The 22394-nt window shown below is 41.8% G+C and overlaps 1 protein-coding gene across 3 annotated transcripts in view; it reads left to right on the top strand.

Annotated features, from left to right (window-relative positions):
• The window catches only part of CLYBL (citramalyl-CoA lyase), a 205543-nt gene extending 185488 nt beyond the window's left edge, over positions 1 to 20055 (top strand). For 2 of the 3 annotated variants that reach the window (XM_010980249.3, XM_031466268.2), the window contains exons 8-9: positions 12467 to 12586; positions 18513 to 20055. In XM_010980249.3, coding sequence (XP_010978551.1) covers positions 12467 to 12562 — 96 coding nt within the window. In that variant the 3' untranslated portion in view covers positions 12563 to 12586; positions 18513 to 20055. Of the gene's footprint in view, positions 1 to 12466; positions 12587 to 13601; positions 13729 to 18512 lie in introns of those variants that run through there. The other variant, XM_010980250.3, reaches the window with a different exon arrangement.
• The last annotated feature ends 2339 nt before the right edge of the window (positions 20056 to 22394 follow it).

Below are 22394 nucleotides of genomic sequence, written 5' to 3'. Positions count from 1 at the left end.
CTTGTATTTTCTATAGTAGTAATAATAATTATTATTATTATTCAAAAATAAAAGTTCTGCCTTTTTTCTGTCCCCTCCAAATAACAAAATTCATGAGAATATGCGGATCACGAGTAGATAAATTATTGGGGTTCAGTATTTAGTATCACAGGAAATTGTTTTGTCTTGTATTAATTAGTAGTTCTAAGGAAATAAAGTTTGATGCCCTTAGTCTAATGTTGGGTGAAAATTACTTTACATTTTAAAATGATAACCTGCTCATATAATCTGTCACTGTTTGTCAGGCAATGATATTTGTGACTGCTTTGCTTCAAGAAACCAGTTTTTCTCAGGCTAAAGAATTTTATCTGGTACAGAAATGCCCACAATAAGAAATTAGGGCTACAGATTGATATTAGGGCCTCATTAAAATCTGTTAGAAAAAAATTAAACATTCTACATTCTCTATGCTCCTATTTTAATTCCCATAAGGTAATATATTTCTAATTTAACTGACATCAGTTGTTAGGTATATATCTGCAATATTAATCAAACTTGATTCCTTCTTCCATCCTTCCAGAAAAATATATTTTGAGATATAACCTGCATGTCATTAATTATTTTAGCTTTAAATTGTTTGGTAAGATACTTTAGCCAGGATAAATCACTTCCATATGATTTGTTTTAAATTTGTAAAGGGTTTTCTTAAAAGCTAATTTCATTTTTGATTTCATTTTTTTCATAATAATAGTGATTCTAATATTTGAAAATTTTCCATTTAGAACTGAATTTAGTATTGCTCATTTTAAAATATGATTTTAACAGTTCTTTTTTTAATCAACTAAGAGGGGTATACAATATGAAAATTAGATAATTGAAATGAAACCATCTCAAGCAAATAATTAGTTAATATTAGTTGATATCAACAGAAACTATAATTTGTATATAAATAAATATATAACACATACTATGTATACATTGATATAGGTATGATAACTGTATTTTTTCAAGTCTATACTATAAACTCAGTGCCAGATGCATTACCTTTTGGGCAAAAATGACAGCTAAAGGAAATAGGTGCTTTTTTAAAATGGTTGATAATCCCAGGAAATACTAATTTAAGAATTTACCATTTTTTCTCAAATAGAGGCTCTAACAGAAAAATATGAAAGAATAGTAAAATATATTACAAGTGGCAACATGCACATTATATGAGCTGGATTTTTAAAGGTACTTTGCTGGAATATTCATATTTCTGCAATGTCTGGCTACAGCTATGTCTTGGCTTTGTTTTCAGCATTCCAGGCACTCTATTTTATTCATATTAAATCTGTAAATACTTTATTTGGTTGTAGAAAGATTTTACTTAACTTCTTCAATATATTTTGTTCATTATAGCTTCACAAACTGGTTAAAAACCAAGGAAGGGAAAGCGTCCACCTTTAAAATCCAGGTTCAGATAGTAATTACAAAGGTCAAAAACGCAGTCACTGCTGGCGTAACAGCTGTAAACAACACACAACCAAAGCATTCTGACGCCACTCAAGTGAGAGCAATAGTGCAGATTAACATGTTACATTAATAAGCAAGTCCTCTACAGGAATATAAATTGGGAACTTACATCTTAATAAAGAAAGAAAAAAGGAAGTAAAAAGTTTTTTACTCATGTAAGTCTTTTCATCTAGAAAACTACAGAGAATAATAGCCCCTCTCCAATATTGAAAGCAAATTATTTTCACAGGTATGTGATTGTGGCTCACACACATTTTCGTTTGTGTTTCCAAATGCAGGGATTTACAAAAGAAATACTGTTTGGTCCAGATGGCCTTCTAGAAGGCTCCCCTAGAGAACTCAGAAGTCTTTCTAGCCAAAAATATTGTTTCCACTTATTCAAGTGCCAGAAATCCCACTGCCACTCTTTCACGCAGATCAAATAAACCATCGAAAGATTTGGTTGTTGTCTTTGTCACAGGAAAGGGTTGATTCCACTAATAGACAACAGTGTCCCCTCCCACACTCATGCATCCCACCACCCACAGCCTTGCCCCTTTATTTTTGTAAGCAGAAATACTAAAATCAAAACCGAATGATTGTCAGTGAAAATGAAAGATAAAGGGACATCTATCTACTTTTGAGATGCTTAGTTCTTGCATTCTCCCTTTATGTTCTTGTTCATTAAAAATTTTTAGAACTATATGCCTTAATTTTGACTTTAAAAAGTCAAATTCTTAGAAAAGTTGAGTCAGCCAATGATGATTTTAAGGTTGGTTTGATCAATAACAAATTGCAGATTCCTAAACATTTAGAGCAAGGCAGTATAATTTTAGTGTTGATGGTATCTTATTTCACATAGTTTTAGTGGCAAGTGGCTAGTTTAGTATTAGAGAAGAGATTTCATATGTAGGTTAAATCTGAGAATTTTAAAAATTGTTTGCTTCTTTAATTTATAACATTTTTAAGTATATTTTAATCAAAGTTCTATTCTGATTTATATTTTTCAATTTTTTTTTGCTCAATTTCAGTTTAAAAAATGTAATTCTGTTAGTTGGATGAAATCTCAGAAATGTTCTAGTTACATTCCTTCAGTTTACAACTTAAAAAAATACACTGAGACCCAACAAGAGTTTGGAAGTTACTCAAGGTCACTCACAGCCAAGATGGAGATAGACCCCAACCAGAATTCAGAGCTCACTTTGTAAAGAAAGATATGAACATAGTTAGTTGCAATGTGGTTTCATTTCGGTCACAAGAATCTCCATGCTAATGACCAAAAAAAAAAAAAAAAAAAAACTAGGTAGAGCCTTGAAATTATTCAAACAAAAATGTGAATTTGTTTAGTTCAGATTAGTATCTTTTTCTTATTAATATACTTTTTTTTTTTTTTTTTAGCATGAGCAGAAACTGACAAGGAAGGAAAGAGCACAGAGTATCCTTGTACCTTCCCAACCTTCCAAGCTATTATTCCCCATGTCACTCCCTCCTTCTCAGTTCTGTCCTGTGCTTGTCCACCATACTGCCCCAGAAAGACTTCTTGGCTCTGATCACTGCAAACCCCATTCTGCTTTATTAGTAATTCAGTCTCCCAAGGTAGGTTGGAAACTCTCAGAGCTGGAGTGGGAGCCTTTGCCACAGAGGCCATATCTGGCTCCGAGCTCGGTTTCATCTCACTCAAAGGAAGCTTCCTGAAGTCCTGTTCTCAGTTACACCGGTGGTTGCACAAAAACACAATGCCTTTCAGTGCCTTTAATAGCAAGAGCCAAATAAGGGCCATGAAAGAATGGTTTTACTCTTTGGACATCTTCCTCCCTCTTTTTCTCTTCCGGTATTTCTCTGTCTTAGGAGGTGTGGGTCTGCATGTGTGTTCCTTCCCCATTCTCCTTTCCATGGATTCTTTTCTGTTTCCTCTTTTTCTTTACATCTCTCTTCCTTTCTCACCACATCATCTCCACACCCCACCACTATCCCTTGCCTTCTGTCCTTTAGCTGATTATAATGGAGAAGTTCAGAACATTCTAATTTTTCTCTGGTACTTATTAAAGAATTTTGTAATTCTTTTTTATATTAAAAGCAGGCAAATTCAGTTTTACTTTACTGAAAAAAATCAAGAGTTTCTAGAATTCTTTATTCGTTCCATTTTAGGTTAGTGGACCTCCATAAAAAAAAAAAAGTGGGAGAATTTCTCACTCTCCATCACATATCTCCCTGCAGCATCTTGGACGGAAATAGGTACACAGGGTACATTTAGTAAATACTATTTAACTACCTAGTTTCTAAATTTCTGACAGTGCTAAAAAGAAATTATTCGTTTTACTTTTGAACAATATATATGCTACTGGCCTTTTGTTCCCTTCTAGAATAGTTGAAAGAAAAAAATTTCACCAATTATTTCATCAATTGTTGTTCATCAGTTGTATCTTAGTAAATGTTTTAAAGTTTAAAGTGCCTTCAAGTTAACAGTAGTTCATTTAGATGTATTTTCCAAAGAAAGAATTAGCCGATAGCTTATAAAATAGAAGTTTACCATTATTGATCTTAGCTGTTAAGCTGCTATAAAATGGCCTTCATTCTCTGCTGTTCTCATAAGCAGTATCAGCTTAAATTTGACATAAAGCGTTCTAAATTAGATACAGATTTTACACATTTATCTCGGTGTTAAAAATAAAATATTTTCAAATAAGATTTCCAGTCTCAAAAAAATCTGAGCGTGAGGTGATAGTTGCAGAATTCCATGTAATTAGTAAAGTCAACGAATTATATACATTTAACAATGGGTGAATGTTATGGTATGAAAATTATACATCAGTAAAGCTATTTAAAAACAGAAAATTAAGCACAATGTCTAATTTGCTAGCAAATGTGGAAACTCTGTTGGATTACAATATGCTTCTCAATCCAATTGTTTCACCTCAGTAGGTAGCTAGCTTCCTGTTTGGCATACTTGGCCTGATTTTTCCAGATTTCCTTATCAAAAGATAGTTAAAATAAAAACTTGTCTATTCCTGTCTGGTTATTTTGCCTGAATATTTCAAAAGGTGAATCTTGTTGCCTACATTTAGTGGGCTCTGAGAAGAATTTTAAAAACAGAAGGCACCTTTGGTTTCCTCTATCCGTTTGTGAAGTAAGGATGGCTCTGGTCCACTGAGACCCTCCATCTGGGCAAGTAGACATCTCAGGACTGGTCACATATTAAGATAATTGACCCAAACATTCACCTCAGCTCTCCTCCCTACTGTTCAGCCACCTCCACCTTCCCTGCCAAATTCATCTTCCAAACCTTCCACTGCTCCTTCTTTGCTCCTCTGGCTTCCTAAAACTGTTGGTAAGGTCCCAGATTAATCCTCGTAGTGTCTAACAGGTTCTATTTTCTGTGTAGAGCTAAAGCTAAATGACTGCATGCTTCCTTCTTAAAAAGCAGAATGTTAATGATGTCTCTTCATTTTACACCCACTCACTTTCCACATTCCAAAGAACTTCCTCCTTTTCACTAACTCATCTGGCCATTTGTCTTTGCTTATACTCTTCCTGCTCACCGTCTGCTAAAAACTATCCTGTTTCACAACTGCCTCCAGCGTAAGCCATGCTCCTAACTTCAGGCTACCTGCATGTGATTAGCATCTCCTCCAGCTGATATTCTGAGTTTTTTAATTCTTTTAAATGTATTTGTCTTCAAATACTGATGCTGTGTCATATATACATAGCACCTGAGACTTACTTCTTAAAGGGACGATTCAGTCTGTGATTTACAAGGGTTTATTTAGAGGGGACAGGCAGCTTTAGGTGTGAATCAGCCTCTGCTCATTACATCTTCACGAATGCTGATGTTTCGCAGACCCCTTAAAGCTTCTCTGGAATCCTAGAATCCTGTTGTAATCCAAACGCTCTGCTTCTCACTGGCCCTTTCTGTGATAGCAGCCATGCGGCATTGGTCGTGGTGGTGCTGGTAACAGCCATCAGATAGAGGTGATCACCCTGGTAATGGTAGTGGCAGCAGCCTCGCTGGGGACATGGTCACAGCAGTGGTGACAGTAATGGTAGTGCTGGTAGCAGTTGTAGCTCCCATGCACTGAGAGCCTGTTACGTGACATACGTTATTTTACTTAATCCTTACAAACAACTCTACAAGGGTGGTATTGTCATCCCCATTTTACAGATGAAGACACTGAGGCTTGGAAAAGTAACGCTCTTTGTCCTGGATCACACACAGCCAGGCAAAGGCAGAGCCTAGATTCAAATTCAAGTCGAGCTGACCCGAAAGCCCATATCCCTAACCGCTGCATGAAAGCGCCTCAAGCGGGAGAACCCAGAGAAGCAAGCCCCTTTCTCTCTGTGCATCTTTGTGCACCGTTTGTTTTGGCCGCAAGCGCCTGAATTTGATCTCAGAATGTGCTCGTCCCAGGGAGTTGCCTGTTTCTGTTCGGTGGAAAGTCACAGGGAGCCACTTGGACAGATGATCCCCGCATCCTGCCAAGCAGCACGGACCTGGCAGGTGTGACTGCACTGGGGGCACGCCGGGCCCTCCATCGCATTCTCCGTGTGTGCTTCTGTGCTCTCGTTTAAAGCCAGAAAGCTACAGAGGAAAGTGGGAATGGGAGGGGCAAAGAGGGAGCTTCTCCAGGCTTTCCCACCTTCCAGAACTTGGAAAATCAGTATGACAGGCTGCCTAGGATGCAGAATCCCCAGCACCCGACACCCCTCTGAGGCAGCAGCCCAGCTTGTCACTGCATTCCCCAATCGGGCACAAACCCCCTTCACATACTCCAACTGTTAAATTCTTATGAATCATTTAAAGGGCTTCCCCATCAAAAGCCGTGGAATGTCACCTGTCAGAATTTCAGTGCTAGCAGTCACGACAGATGAGCCCAATGTAGATTTTTGTCCGTGTTGCATGAATTCAGTTGAACTTTTAGAAATTTCAAATAGAGATACATTAGCATCTGTAAATTCTCTGGCCAGAGGAGTAAATGACTGTTGAATTTTAATTCAAAGTATTATTAAAACACCTATCAAGTTATCACTGCAATTTAGTGTTAGGAAAACATGTTTCTATTTCCCAAGTCCTCGGTAATATTCTTTTACTCTCAATGGCAGTTTTTTAAATGTTTATTCGTAAAACAAAGGGTTACTGATATTCAGAAGCTCATACAAGGATCAAATGTCACCTCCTTTAATCCTTCTTACAAATGCTTTGGGTTTTTTAAGGACTTAAAATGTCATTCACATAATTATTACTGAATTTTTTTCTCACTGAAAATATCTTTTGGTATTTCTGCCATAATAATAATTATAGTAAGAGCTTTCAGGTGGATACTCAGGATGGAAGCACGTTATATTTCAGTTGTTTCCAAGTCAATTATTAAAAACGCATTTTCACATATTGCTTATCTGGACCTTACCTATATATCATTAATTTTTTCAGTCTTATTTTTAAGTAATATTATATCTGAAATAAAAATTTAGACATGATAGTTATTTTTATAAATGATGCCAAAATAAAAAGTTTAAATATAAAGTATGCTAAAATTTTTATGTTAAGTTTTTTCTATAATCTTAGTTACCATGGTTACCAGCCATACTTTGGGGTACACTGATTAGTGGGAAGAGTTTGAGATTTGAGGTGAAAAACCTTAAATTCTAGTCCTGTCCTACTCATAAGTTCCTCTGAAAAGATGAATTAATACTGAACCACAGTTTTTTTATCTGTAAATCAGACTGTTGGATCCCAGGATAGAGGAAAATTACCCAGAATAAAGAAAAGGAAACAGGTGGTTCAACTTCCTCCCTTCAGGGTCCAAGAATGAGTGAGTCTCAGGTCCACCAGGGCAGGCAGCAAGAACAGAGGGTCCTATGGGTTCCAGGCTGGCTGCATCAAGCAGAAACTAAGTCTTGTGTGCTTTGTCATAAGGGAAGTCTGTTGTCTCTCTTCCAGATTGCTTTAACTGAGGTTAGATTAGGTTCCCTTTCTTCAGGCGCTAGAGAAACCCCTTTGTCAATAGACAAACCCACTGTCTCATACTGTGGTCCTTCATTTTACTTGACCTGCTGAGTCACTGGTGACCAGAGGCACAGGGGGCTCTTGCAGAACACAGAAGGCCAACGCCACTCTCACATGTCAATGTGCTGCTTCATTTCCCTTGCCCCTCTCTTCACCTTCATTTGGCATCTCTGACCTAAAGCTGTCTTTAAAAGTACGTGTTCCTCAGAGCCCTTCCCTGGCTAAACCACCCCATTTTGATGGCTCTCTCTGTGGCTCCTCATTCCTTAAGCACCACTTACAGATAGACTCGCTTGCATTTAACTAAGTCTTTGCATGAGTTAACCTGACCCCAACCCAACATCACATTTGTTGAGGTCAGTCACTGTGTCCTACTGGAGGCTCAACAAGTGTTGGCCAACTGACTAGTTTTAAGCAAATGGATGATCTTATCTAGTATTTTAGAAAAATAACATCATGGTCCCAATTAAGAAGATGCAACTCCCCTGCAGGTGTCCCAGCACTCTCTCAGTGAGACCTCTCTGCTAGCCAGCCTGGGAGCTGGGCAGCCTCCCCATTGGGCTTTGGATGCCTGGCAACCAAACTTGCATCCTTACCCCTTAACTGAATTGTGAGGGGACCTAGGTCCTGTCCAAGGATTCTCCAAGTGTGATAGGTTGAAAAATGGGAGAGAAAGAAAAATGAAATGGTGCCTATCAGAGTGTCTCTGTGAGAGCAGCATTTCCCCCACTTTGAGGGGCATTAAGGAGCAACTAACTTTGTGAGTAAGGAAGAGCTGTTTCACAGGAGGTAATGGCTGGGCCTGAGAGATCTTAGCAAGAAGAGGGCACACCAAGGTCTTGAAGACAAATTTCATAGTGGCCAAAACTGACTAAAAGTTTTAGGAATTCCCTGGGAACTGTAGTGAGGTAAATAACTTATGGGCATAGGACTTCAGCATCATAAAGGAAGAGAGTGTCACTCTGAAAAAGAAGGACTATAACAGCTGTGCTCAGATATCATTAATTCTGACAAAGCAACGCCATCATGGGAATGTGCTAGAGAGAACTCCCTGAACGCCCAAAGAAGTTATTTGAAAACATAATGAGTAGGGAAAGAATTAGATCAATTTATGGATTCTAGGAAATTACTCTTTTAGTACTCTAGAGGGGAAAAAAAGTGCCAGAAATGCAAAATATATGAATATTTCCCATAAATGTGATTATTATTGTCATCATCACCAATACTCTCGCCATCAGATCATAAGATTCTCCCCCACGAAGAACTTCACGGTCTGATAAAGTTCATGTTATCTCAATGCCTATCTTACCACCTGGCAATGACCCAGATGTTAGAAAAACTACAGCCCAATGTTGTTTTCCTTCCTATGCAGATAACACCTATGGTAAGGTGATATTCCTCTTCACTTCCAGGAGGCTGAAGCCATAGGTGTGTATTGTAATGTGCCAAAGTGGCTGACTAGTGATTTATTACAACAAATAACTCAATAGGTAATTGCTGAATAAAAGCCCATGTGTACAGAGCTCCATGACAGCTCTCGCAGGAAGTGTATGACATGCAGTAGGTACACAGCATCACTTCTGAGTGAACAGTGGAAACTGGCAAACATGGTCCTAATTGGCAAGAAGAGCAAACTTTTCAGGCCTTGGACATCTCCATGCTCATCACACTGGCTCTTCCTCTAATTCTTGTTGCTTTTTACGGTGCCAGTTTCTTTTCTTCCCTGTCTCTATCAGCAAACTGTAGGCTCCTTGAGGGCAGGGATAGAGTACCCATATCAAAGCTGGCCTAACCGTTTCTACCCAGGAGAGCTAAAACACAGAGCTTCTCAAATTTGAATGTGCATTAGAAACATCAGTGGGTTCCTGGCCAACCCCTAGGCCTTCTGCGTGAAACCTTATATGATGGAGCCCAAGAATGTGAATTTTAACAAGCCACCTCCCCATCATATGAGTCTGATTCAGGTGGCCAAGCAGCCCACTCAGAGAACAATTGATAACAACAACAAAAAAAAGCCTGGAGCCTAAGCCTGGAGCACACTCTTTGGATCAAACAGAGCTAGGTTTTAACCCCAGTTCTTTTTTTTTTTTTTTTTTTTTTTTTTGGTGAGGGTAGTGGGGTTGGGGGACAGGTGTTTGATTGATTCAGTCAGTCAGTCAGTCAGTCAGTCAGTCAGTCAGTCAGTCCAGTTCTGTACTTACTAGCTATAGGGCAGATTCATACTAGTTTCGTTGTGCCTCAGTTTCCTCAGTTATAAAATGGAGATGGATACATACCCATAGAAACAGAAAGCAGAAGGGTGGCTGCCAGGGGGTGGAGGAGGGGGAAGGGGGAGCAGTTGTCTAATGGGTACCAAGTTTCACTTTTGCAAGATGAAAAAGTTCTGGAGATCTGTTGCACAACAGTGTGAATCTACTTAACATAACAGACCTATACACTGCAAAATGATTAAGAATGTGGATTTATGTTATGTGTTTTTACCATAATTGAAAAGAAAAAGAAAAACAATTTGCTAATGGGGTTAGGTCATAGTATCTACCTCACAGTGTTGTTATGAGCATTACATGAAATAAATCATGTCAAGAGCCAGGCACAACCCTGGGGCTAGCAACTGCTCAAGAAATTATAGCTATTATTATTGTTGTAATCATGGTTGTTAAGGTTTTTAACCATGAATGAGTCACTGTTTGAAGGCATTTTAAACCAAATAATAGTCTGAATCTTCAAGCTGATGGAAGTTCCCTCTTCAAAATAGTACACCAGTTTCTCAGGAATGCACTGAGCTGTGAAAACTGAAACTTATCTATGATCATCCATTACGGAATGTTTCAAACCCTCCCTGCAAATCCAAGTAGCTTTTGACAATTTGGATCTTTCCAAATCCTGACCAGCAGACTGTTCACATTTCACATGTAGATCCAGATGTTAAAAAAAACCAACCGTATTCTAGGTTGATATGTGAGAGCAGGAGGATATTCGTATTAGGAAGTCTGTTTAACACTAAACTCTTCAATCTGCAGAGATGAAGGAAACAAAGAACAAAAATGTTAAACTTTTGTTTTCCAGTTTAAGCCTCACGCAGTCAAGCAAAATCTGCCACCTTAAACGAAGGGAATGATCTCCCTGTGTTGAAAAACTACATAAAATATTTTGCATTTTAGATGTGCGTGTAGAATCCAAAGCAGATTCAGGAAACATGGAGTAGACCCAGAGCCGTCATCCTGATTCTCTGTGCATCGTTTTGATTTCATGTGCGTCTATGCTAATTTCATCTCTCCAGCCTATTCTTCAGGCTTTAGCAGGACAGATGTGCTGGTTTACAGGGCCGTAATCCACTTGGTGAGCAGATAACCAGGAGGCCTTTGGTCTTCATCATTTACTCCAATAAGAAAACTAGACTATTGCCTTGTAAAACAGCGTGAGCCCCACGCCCTGATGTCACGTGTCATGCTAACCCACAGAATATCCTTAGAACTTCTAACCAAATTCATAAAATTCATCATGGTCACAGAGATGACCAAAATTAGCTCTAGGCTGAATGAAATTAGGCAAAGACGAGTCTGGGAGTATAAATAGTAAAAATGGGAGGGTTGGAAAATGACATAATGATACAGGATTTTAGGCCATGCAGGTATTCACACGAATCAGATATCACTCTAAGGCTGAGAAGGTTAGGGACTGGTGAGGACTCTAATCCGAATGACTTTTAAATCTCTCTTAATTAAAAAATAAATTTCAAAGTCACTGTGAAGGATTCCTTGCCAGTTTTTTAACCTCTATCCTATGTATAGCTCTACATTACTGTAAGAGATGAGGGTTTCCAGAGAGCCCAGGAAAGAAGTCCTGAATAAAGACAGCATTGACTGTTGAGAAGGTGGTACTTGTGCAACCCAGAAAGGGGCAGCAATATGTACAGCTCGACTGTCAGCAGGGATTATGATTGCTCCAGTCCACCTGCAGGTCTCAGAAGACCACCTGCTCTGCACTCACACCAGCATCCTTACCAACAGGTAGAAAGAAGGAGAATTAAGAAGAGCTTTGATTGCAAACAGCAAAAAGAAGTGATTAAAAGAACATGAATAACCAGACATTAACTTCAGATTCTGGGCATACTTCCTCTGTCCGTTTAATTCTTCTTTTTCTGAGGCACTAAAGAAACTACCTTGTCATCTTAATGGGGGTTCTCTAATGAAGGCTTGAGGTTCTGAGACCAAAGTATTAACCCCAGCTATAACTTTTTCTAGTGAAGTGGTCTTAGAAAAATCCCTTCACCACTCTGGGCCTCAGTTTCCTCATCTAAAACAGGACTGAGATCACATGACACATTCCGTAAGTATTTGCAGAAGGTTAGAAAAAAGTGAATCTGTAAAATGGGAATAAACCAGGAGATTTCAGGTTCTTTCCAGTCTCACCATTCAACAAACTTATGATTTCTTTGTTAGTCATGTTCCCTGTCATTTTAATCCTCTTCTGCAAGTGTGTACCAACAGAGGGATCTCTTTTTACTCAGTATAATCCTACCTCACATTTTCTCATCACATGATGGTGTTACCCTCAATTATGTTACACCAAGAAGGAAGCACTTTTCCATTAACTGGATTATACAATTATTTTTTCAAACAATAGTCAGTTTCCAGAGCATATTACTGTTTTCACAATTCTATGCAATATTTCAAAAGCTATATAAGGAAATATTTACATTTTCCTTCCACTGTTGTTTTCTGCTTGATTTCAAGTATTAAATGAACAGTTTCCAGTACTTTGTGTATGATGTTTTTCCTCTCCATTAAAATGCTGAAGGTTTTTTCCCCCTCTTTAGGAGCTAAAAAGAAATCTTTCCCCTGTAATTTACTTTGGCTTTTCTCGAAAGTTGGGTAGGAAAGTCAGTACAATTCAGGTGGAATCTAAAATGTTCTTGTTGTACAAGTGTGTGCAGAAAGGAAGCCTGTAATTTCCGAGCATTCTTTCAGGAAGTTTGTGTTCTCTGTCTTCCAGGGAGCCTTTACTTTCCGAGGGAGTATGATCGACATGCCATTACTGAAGCAGGCCCAGAACATTGTTACGCTTGCCACATCCATCAAGGAAAAATGATCTGTTAAATGAAGCTCTCATCAGGTGGGCCGAACATATACAGTGGGTTTCTTAAAGACAAACCATAATACTCAAGGCAACTTGTTAGTATGCCAGATTGGAGCTTTTCTCCATTTATAGTTCATGGTAATCACAATTTTTTTTGGCGGGGGCGGGGGTGGGTTATCTCACTGCTCAGTTATTCCTTTAAAAATGAACTTTCTTCTTTTTGGTTCCAAGCTTATGATTTTATTGTTCATGAATGTTATAAGTATGGACTTTTAATTTCGCAAGGATATAAAATAGTGGGAAGAGATGGGCTGTGAGGGGAAGTTAGGTCTTTGATGTAACAGATCTTTCCTGAATATGTGTACTCCCTTCACCCCATTCATGTTAGATGTTACCCACATTGTTCATTTGTTCACTTGACAGCATAAATACCTTTAAGAAAGGCTAACCCTTTAAAAAATAATAACTAAATAAAGTGTTGGTGTTTATTTCACTAGTAATCTGATAAAACAACAGAGATGGCAGAAAAGTTGACTTAAGTACCTTACTGTTTTATATACATATCTTCTAAAAATAAATCTTCAAAACTGATTACTGTTAACCTCCACCCCTCAAAATGAGTCATCCCTATCCTTGAACTGCCAAATGATGACTATGAAAGCCCTCATTCTGGGCGAATGCTTTGGGTCAACAGTTACCAGCAATTAAAAAATAAATGTGCAGAAACACAAGGCCATCCATTCTCTCCCTTTATTTCCCTGTTTAACTGTTTGCCATTGAGGCCATTTCCCCCTGTAAATGTATGGCCAGGACAGGGCCCCCTCAGCAATAAACGTGTAGCCTCTAAGAGGACACAATGCCTCAGAGCTGCTGCATATGGTCCCCTGCGAGATTTGCATCACATTAGAGATGCTGCTACAGGTCATATGGGTGGTGTGGTTAACGGGCTTAGTAAAGCTGTTTTGAAGAGGTTAACCCAGCTTGTAGTAAGGGTAAATAAACATAACAACCAGCCATTCTTCCCTATTCAGCATGTGCTCTTATATTGAAGGCTAAAGGGTATTGAAGCTGCGAAGGATCAACTTGTGTTTGCCAGAGGACGCCAATGAAATTTGAAACACCAACAATCAGAGATTTTGTTTCTGCTCCTCATTAAATCATGAGCTTTTGTGTGGAGACTCTGGACGACTGTTCTTTAAGAAATTAACAGAATGGGAAGTTTTAAACTCTACACCAGCCTTTCCATGACCTACACAGCAGCAAGGCTGCTGCTCTTAGACAAACACCGCGGGGAAGGCTGTTCTGTTTATTTAAATTTGTAAATAGAAAACAGTTGTTTTTTATTTTCACTTTTTACCTCCTCCTATGTCCTTTTGGTTTATTTCCTACGTGGCCCCTACCGTGCGCCCCAACCAGGGGTCAGCTTTCCCCTACTTCTTCCAGTTCCTCCAGGAAGTCTGTGAGGGGAGTAGGGCTGAAGGTTATATACAAGGAAAGGCACCATGGAACCAAGCAAAGTGGGAGAGGCCCGCACACCGTCATGCAGCTCCCGCCACCCAGTGCAGGGCAAGAAGGGGGCACACAAAGAAACCTGACCCAGGCTGGGTGGTTCTGGGAGACACGTGCTTGAGACACCAACTCAACTTCCCAAACATGGGATCTGAGGAGACAGCTCTTAACCAAAGATAGGATGTACTTGGCTGGAGTCCTGTCTACCCTGGGCAGCACGCCTCCCTCCTCGGTGCAACCCTCTCCAACCCCTCGAGAGCACTGTCACCCGGTGCTGCTCCAGAGTTAGCTGGAAAGGAAGGTAGGAGCCAGCCTCATCCTCACTCAGCGGCTGGAAGGAGGAAGATGGTATCTCGACCGACTTGGGAGATGACTGGCCTCCAGCCAAATTGGGCTTCAGGACTGCGGACAGTGGCAGTGGGCAGCAGTTACAGGAAAAGCCATCCCCCAACCCATTATGCAGCTGTGCCCGCCTAGGCTGGTAGTCGGTGTGCACAGGGTAAACCGGGACCACAGGTGCCCACGCAGCAGGACCCTGCTGCTCGGAACACAGACACAGGAGGACTACTCAGAAGGCAGAGGGAGGCACCCTCTCATTTTGACCAGTAATATAACACCCTCAGGGTGTTAGCGTAGGCACGGCCTGTCTTAAAAGAAGGTAATAAAAGCCTTTCTTCATACTTCCCTACAGGCAGCCCCCACTTCAACTCAGCCGCTCCCACCCGTCCTCACGTGTCGATCCAGATAATTCCCTCAGGCTTTGACAGCATGAAAGGGAGACATTCTAGTCTCCCCCGAATTACCTAGGCAACCCCCAAACCCTACCGGTGGACCTCCTAGAGCCTGGGGCTCACTGAGAGCCAGGCATCCCCTCTGAGGGACCCCAGATGCCACGACAAAGACATGTGGTCTCGGGAAAAGCAGTCCTCTCAGCAAGGTCTCCAAATGGCCCTGAGAGCCCGGGCCTGGCTGTTTCTCCCCCTCCCCCATCACCAATGGGCTGGCGGGACCTGGGTTCCTAGGTCCCCAACCATGTTGGACTGGTCACCACACCCTTTATCTCAAACCGCACTTTGTTCCAACAATACCACCTTGCTGTTTAAGTCTCCCTAAGTGCCAGATTTATCATCTTCCTTATAACCCTGTAGTCCCAGTTATGGTAGGATCATGACACTGGGCCCCACTGGAGCCAAAATCTAGACCAAGGTCCAGCTCTCTGAGCATAGATCCAAATGAGGGACCTAGAGAGGCTTTAGTCAGGGTCAGAAACGTGTTGTGCCTCATTCCTTGAAGAACAAAACCCCAAGACAAGGAGATACTGGGAGGCCAGAGGTTTCCTCACTGTTTTCCCACCCACATCTCTTTGGTGCCCCAGGTGGTTGAAGGTAATACAGGGAGGATGGGAGGGAGGGAGGGCTCAGTTAGCTGAGACCACTTAGTATGTGACAATGCCCAACCTGGGGATTCCTCCGAGCTAGGAATGGACTGGCTACAAGAAGAGAAACTTGCAGTAATCTGATTAATTAAAAACCATACCTGTTTATATTTTGTGCAGCTCATCACAAGCTGCTTTGCCATATTACCCCCCTGTTATTAATTCTTGGGGGCTAAATTATGGGTAACACTATTAAAACATTATCAGAACTAATGAGAAACAATTACTTAGAAAATGAGGCAGGACAAGATTGAGTTGAGAACATCAGTGGTGATCACTGTAGATTAGTTTAATAAATCATCAGGTGTAAGGCAAGACTGACTGTATGTATGCAAAGCCCCGTCATGGGAAAATGAAATTGAGTTTTTTTGCATAATTTTTTCATTAATCTCAATAGGACCCGCGTGGTGTAGATTGTTTTATTCCCTAATACCTTGCCTGAGGGGGGGTGCCCAATAATGTCTTCATTGTTTTACTGAGGTCTTAATGACAATCTGTGACAACCTCATTTTAATGTATAGAGGATTATATCAATACAATCATGTTTTATTGAAATGGTGAGGGGGAACTCCAGTCAGGCACTGTCCCTGAGCACAAGTTGGGAAGTCCCCCGGCATCTGAGTGCAGTTCCTTTCAGGTTTACAAGCATTGAACCGCTGGCTGCCCTCTCCTCCAAGGATTGACTGGGAAAAGTAACTTCAAGAATGAAGACCTGGTTCCTCCAATTTGAATTTGAAAGTAACTCGTTGCCTGGCATATTTTGCTGGGTTAACGGAACTAACCATATGGTTGTTTTTTTTTTTTTTTCCTCCCCTCTTCTAAAATAATGCGTGTTACTATCATGAACACCCCAGCCCCTAATAGTTCTGCGGGAGGTCGGGCAACTGACCTTCAGTAGGGATGGTGAATTTTCTAATGATGTCTTAAGAGGAGGAGATAATATTTGCTTCTTTATTTGAAGGGCATTCTGCTTTTATGGTTTCTGTTTCTCTTGGAAAGCTTAATGTCTTCCGTTTTGATTTTTATTTTTACCTCTAGTACTTGGTGGGCAATGAATGATACAAAACGGGTTCTGAGATTAACAGCAGGATCTTGTGCATATTAATGCTGCCGAGGGTCACCGAACTGGTCTGTAACGGTAAAGCTTGTGCCCCAGGCTCGGGGACGCTGCCCTCCCGGCCCGGAGACCCTCCCCCCGCAAGGTTTTCACATTGCTACGTAGGGCGAAAGTAATTAGCAGAGCTCAAAATTTAAATGTTAAAACCTTAGTCTTTCTTTCCGCGCTTTATTGTAAATCGGGGTAGGGTAGGGGGTTAAGAGAACGAACAAAATGGAAAATACATTACTTTCAAATACCTAGCTTAGTACCTGGAAGCTTGCGCGGTGGGACCGGCGGCTTTATGCTCTTCTGTGACGGGTTATGGTGGTGGTGGTTTGTTTAAATTTCATCAATTATTTGGCAGCATATATCCTTCCGATTCAGTAAGAATTGCCCACAACGTAAAGAAAGTGATGTGTAAGAAGGAACCGAAATCATCGTTAGTGCCTTTTGGTGGTTTGCTGCCGATCGAGCCCAGTTAACAGCAAAACGGGCTGAAGCCTGAAGAATTTTTAAATTTTTTTAGTGTTTTATAAAATCTTTTGGGATTTGTTTATCGCTTGCTTCTGTCTTTTTTTTTTTTTCTTTAATTTTTGTTTTCTGGAATTGTAAGCGACCCGCTCGGTTTTACTGTTTGTTTCTTGCGACGGTAAGGGCGGGCGAGCTCGGGAACCGCGCGCCCCGTCGGAAGGATGTGCGCGCGCGGGGCCGGGACCTGCCAGGTTCGCGCCCGGCCGCCCGAGCTGCCCGAGGCCCGAGGTCGAGGGCGCACCCACGCGGAGACCCGCGGGGCCCGGCTGCTGTGCCCCGCGGCCCCGTCCCGCGCGTTGGCCGCTCCCGGAGCTGCGGCCGTCGGGCAGACGGGGCTGGGGCGCCCAGTGCGCCGGGACCGCGGGCCGCCCGGAGCCTGCGAGCCTGTCGCGCAGCCCCGCTGTAATGGTAGCAGATCAAAGGCTGCCCCGTGTCCCCGCGGAGCACGGGACAATCCCGCGCCTTTGTGCGCTGTTGCTAGGAGCCCGAGAAACTAAGAGAAAGTGTCAGGAGCATGTTAATCAGACTCGTTACAGTGTAACAATAACGTCTCTCTCGGGTCTCCCAGGCCCCGCGCACCCCCGTCGCACCCCGCGCGAGGCCCGACACCTGCGCGGGGCCCTCGCGCCCGCCCTGGGGACCCGCCGGCCCCTGTGTCCCTCCAACCCTGAGTCGGCGCCGCGTTCAGGCGCCGGCACGAGACCCAGGGCGGGACACAAGCGCCAGGCCCATCTCCCGGTCCTGGTCTCCCTGACCCGAGCCCTGCACCCTTAACCTGTCCAGCTCAGAGCCGATCCCTGGCCGGGGGACCTGCGGAGGATCCGGGTCCCTTTGCTTTTCAGTCTTTGAGTGGAATTGCACTTGTTATTCAAGCCCAATATTAGAATCAAAAGGAAAATGAACATTCTCTTTCAGACAGGTTTTTGGTGGAGTTTCTCCAAAAAGTCTAACTTTGCCAGTTTATCTCTGAAATCCATTAAGGATACTTGGGCGGGGTGGGGGCGGGTGAGGGTGCCGAAAACTTTGCTGAAAGTAAAGATTCTTGGAACTTTTTCAAGAGAATCATTTCACTCATTCGTTTATTCATTCAACAAACATCTGTTGAGCGCGACTGGACGCCAGACAGCTAGTCTGAAAGCCGTAGGACTGGTTCCGGATGCACTTTTCTTTTAAAATTAAAATGCCGTTGTGTGAAATGAAAGGAAGAGCAAAGGCGTAAAATAATGTCAGATGTCAAAACAAAAAGAAGTGCCACTGGCTACTATAGCGACAGTAACAAGAGAGGTGCAAATTAAGAATTTAAAGCCTCTGAAAAACTACATGCCATATGCCTTGAAAACCAGCCACTTTTTTCACCTATTTCATCTCCCTCTTCTTTTGGTCCCTAGGAGTTCCACCAGGATGCAGTCCTGAAACCAGAGTTCTGCCTGAGGTCTGAGGAACGAAGTCAACCCTTCTGCGTGTTTGTAAATAGCCTGTCATATTGGCTAAGGGATCAAACACACTGGGCCCTGGCCTCATTCTGCCCTTGGCCGGACGCAGGGAATTGGAAAGCTGTGCTCAGTCTTAGGACAGAATTTGGCCAACTCGAAGTGTTTTTCTCCAATATGAGCACTTGTTCAGGAATCAGGATGGCATTCAGGAAGAGCAGAGGGGACCACATTTCCCGGGGTATAACTGCCGAACCCTAAATCAAAGACAAAGCTTTCTATCGACAGGAAGAGTAGAAAACGACTCATTCTTGAATCACCTGTGCCTTCCTATTGACGGAGGGGGGATCCTGCAACAATGTCAGACTTCTCAGTTGGTCAAAATCAATTTCTCTCTCACACTATGTGTGCAGCACGTAGACATACAGAAAACTGGACATGGTCCCAGAGATTGGTCTAAGCCCTGGAAGGAACTTTCCAGATTCCCTTCATTACATAAATAAGACAGCTGATATACTGAAAACTCCATCTTATGAAAAACAAAGGAGACCAAACACCAACTGACTTTACTGTGATGTTCAAATACCTAGCTAAAGGGGAGAAATTCAGTGAAAAGAAACTGGGGAAGGTGGGGAGGGGTTTGGGCTACGTAATGCCACATAGCTGGCTTGGCTGGGTTTTGTTTTAAAACAATGAATCAAATTGCCTTGGTTATTCAGACACAGTAAAAGAATCAAGAGAAAAATGAACATTCCATTTCAGATAGCTTTGTGGTGGAGAATTCCTTCAGAAGCCTATCCACTATAGGCATCTGACTTAATTTTCTTTCTTTTAATGGGCTCTTTTGAGTTCCATGGAAGGAAGAACATAAAAACCAACATGAACTTCTGGCTTAGAGTCTCTGGGAAAACTGTGTTAATAACCCAAACTCCCAAATGAGCAAAGGAGTATGTCTATTTCCTCCATGGGATTTCCAGGGACTGAAATTCACACAGCAGCTTCCAGGGGAGCTCTGTGCTGCTTCTTCCAGGGTAGCGGGGAGGGAGCCCCACCAGCATTTCCACACCAGCGACACGTCGTCTCCCTCAAGGGGCCCTGGCCATTGTGGACTGCCACTGGGCTATGCCTGGCTGCAGCGCGTGACACTCGTGTGCAAAGCCGTTGTACAAGCTGTAACCCTTCCCTCTCTGTCTACCCAACAAACTCCTAATTATTCTTCAAGACACAACTTGAAGGCTACTTCTGTGAGGTCTCCCCAGCTTGCTGGCCCTCCCCCAGCCCTTCCATTGTATTGGATCAGATTTCTGTGGTAGTACTTTGTATGTGCATATGTGTGTGTGTGTTTCCCCAAAATGGTGTGGAGGCCCTAAACAGTGGATATTGGCATGCATCTCCAGATTCCTCTCCTGCTCATCTCTCATCTCACACCCCTCCCCTGGACCAGCTCGCTAAAGATGTGTTCATTAAAATTAGGCCCAGAGCCATCATTTCCTCCATCAGACATCTTGCCTCCTGGATTTGTGCAAATACTGGTCCTTTGAGTGGACTTGCTCAAGGTCACACAGCTGACAAAACCAAGACTTCAACTAAAGTCTCAAAATGAAACCACTAAACCACACAGTTGCATACCTGAGAACTCCCCAGATTTACACTTTCACTTTGAGTTCCCCAGAAGGAAGCTCCAGATGAGTTTTCTGAAGCAATGAGAACACAGCTGAAGCCTCTTCTTCAACAGCTACCTCCCTCACAGACAGTGCCTGACCCTGGCAAAGGTAGGTGAGCTCATCACAACTCAGACAACCAGCACCCAGTGCAGCCAGAAAGCTCAGCTACCAGGCAAGTCCCACCTCCAGGTAGGCCTTCGTGCCCCTCTCTCTGCACCCTGGTGGTCCCTGAGCCCCTCCCAGACTGAACAGTCCCTCACACATTTTGTAGGATTGCCCACTGCGGGGACTGGTCTAATGGCTGGAGAAGGTCGTGGGTGGTGTTAGGAAAGGAGTTCCAGAAGAGGGATGAAGGAACAGGATGTAGGCACAAGGACCAAGTTGTGTTGGCTCTCCAAGCCTCCTCTTGGCCCCTCCCCACTCCTGCGGCCCCATCCTCTGGGGCCCTCATCGTGTGTATCATCTCTCATTCCATCTAGTCCCTCCATCTACTCGGTCTACTGTCCTCTTTCCACTTCCCTTCTCCTTTTTCTTATAATTTTACCTTTCTTCCTCTCTTTGCAATTCCCAAACCAAAATTAACAAATGTAGGAAAGAAAACAACAGAAGTGGGTAAAAATTTATGTCTCTAATGACATGTCCATGTTTTGGAAGTAAATCTAGCATCTTAAGTCATGAGCTGCTTGCAGGACCCTCTGTAGTCCTTCATTTACTGTGAACTTGGCACAGGAAGTTTATTGGCCCATTTTACTGCAGAGAGCCTGAGTGCAGAGGACAGCTAATATTGTACTTTGGAAATCAAAGTAGAAATGTCAGTGAGGCTGCTAATTAATCAGTAAATTAAATATTGCTGCCAAAGCTGCTATTTCTCATGTCCTACATTTGATCATGCTGTCTTAATGCAGAACCAACATTCAGATTCTATTTAAGCAATAAAGAATATGTGGATCTGGCAAACCAGTTACTAGTTCTTTATGTTTTAGTACAAGTTATTTGAGTATGCATCTTGAAATTCACGTGGGAACCCAGAATGATGCTTATAAATAACAAAGTTTAAGGATATAAATCTTGATTCCTATCTTGTTCTTTATTCTTTTAGGGGGAAAATATTACCAGAAAGGTAACAATAAATGATTATTTATAAAACAGAGATTTTCAAATTGATAAACATTCCATTTTAGATTACTGAGGATGTGACCCCCCCAAAATCATTCTTTACAACTTTGCTTCATAAACACCTTTTAAAAAACTGATCAGTCTTAATATCATCTAAGGCATTTTAAATTGTGACATATATTTATGAGAATATTTAAGGTGAATATTTTCCAAATAAGTAGCAAATGAATGGGTCATCAATTTGCATGCACTGCCTCTGAAAATGAGCATATTTGAAAACGGTTTGTTCAAAAGGCGCCATTGGCCTTTTTCCTTCCTTCTCAAAGAGCATATGTGTTACATTAGTACTCAGAGCGTGTTTTCATAGCCTCCAGTGCTGCATTTATAAAAATCATGATGATTTTAGGACTGCACCTTCATTTTTTGAATTTTCAAAACTTGTCCCTTTTTGCTCTTTTATTTTCTTTCAGCAAAACAAAGACCCAAGAACCCCTTTAAGAAATTTTATACATTCCCACAGTTTGTTGACCTTCAGGCCACAGAGTAAAACCTTTCTTTTAAGTCAAGCATTCCCCATTGGGAAGCGCTCCAGCTTTTTCTTTTTATGAGGAATTTTAACTGCTGGGCTTAATTTAATTATTGTATTTTGTACATACTCCCAGAAGCCCCAGGGCATGAGCTTTACTTTTTTCAAAACTTTCAAATGAATATCTTTTGAAATGCACATTTCTGATGGTAACTTTACTTCTTTCACTTGTATTTCTAATCTAAATACCAAACTTGGATTATTCTGTTTCCTGACTTATTCCTGGAGAGGCTTCAACCTCCCTTCTCTTTGTCACAGATACTCTTCGCTGGTAGACACGGGATATAGTCATTTGAGTCCTGAGTGTGGGAGCCCAGGTTTCATAACAAGAAAATGAAAACCATCTCCAGTTGAAGCACAATTTAAAACTAGATGGTTCTGGGGACATAGTCTTCAATAAGAAGGATTCCTAGGTTGAAATCAGTAGCATGCTGGTCCCATGGCTTCATCTGCCACCATCTGTCCCTATAGTTT

Source organism: Camelus dromedarius, chromosome 13, assembly GCF_036321535.1.
Source record: "Camelus dromedarius isolate mCamDro1 chromosome 13, mCamDro1.pat, whole genome shotgun sequence".
NCBI lineage: Eukaryota > Metazoa > Chordata > Mammalia > Artiodactyla > Camelidae > Camelus > Camelus dromedarius.
The sequence above is the reverse complement of the archived record's forward strand: the minus strand, read 5'-3'. Positions and strand labels throughout refer to the sequence as shown.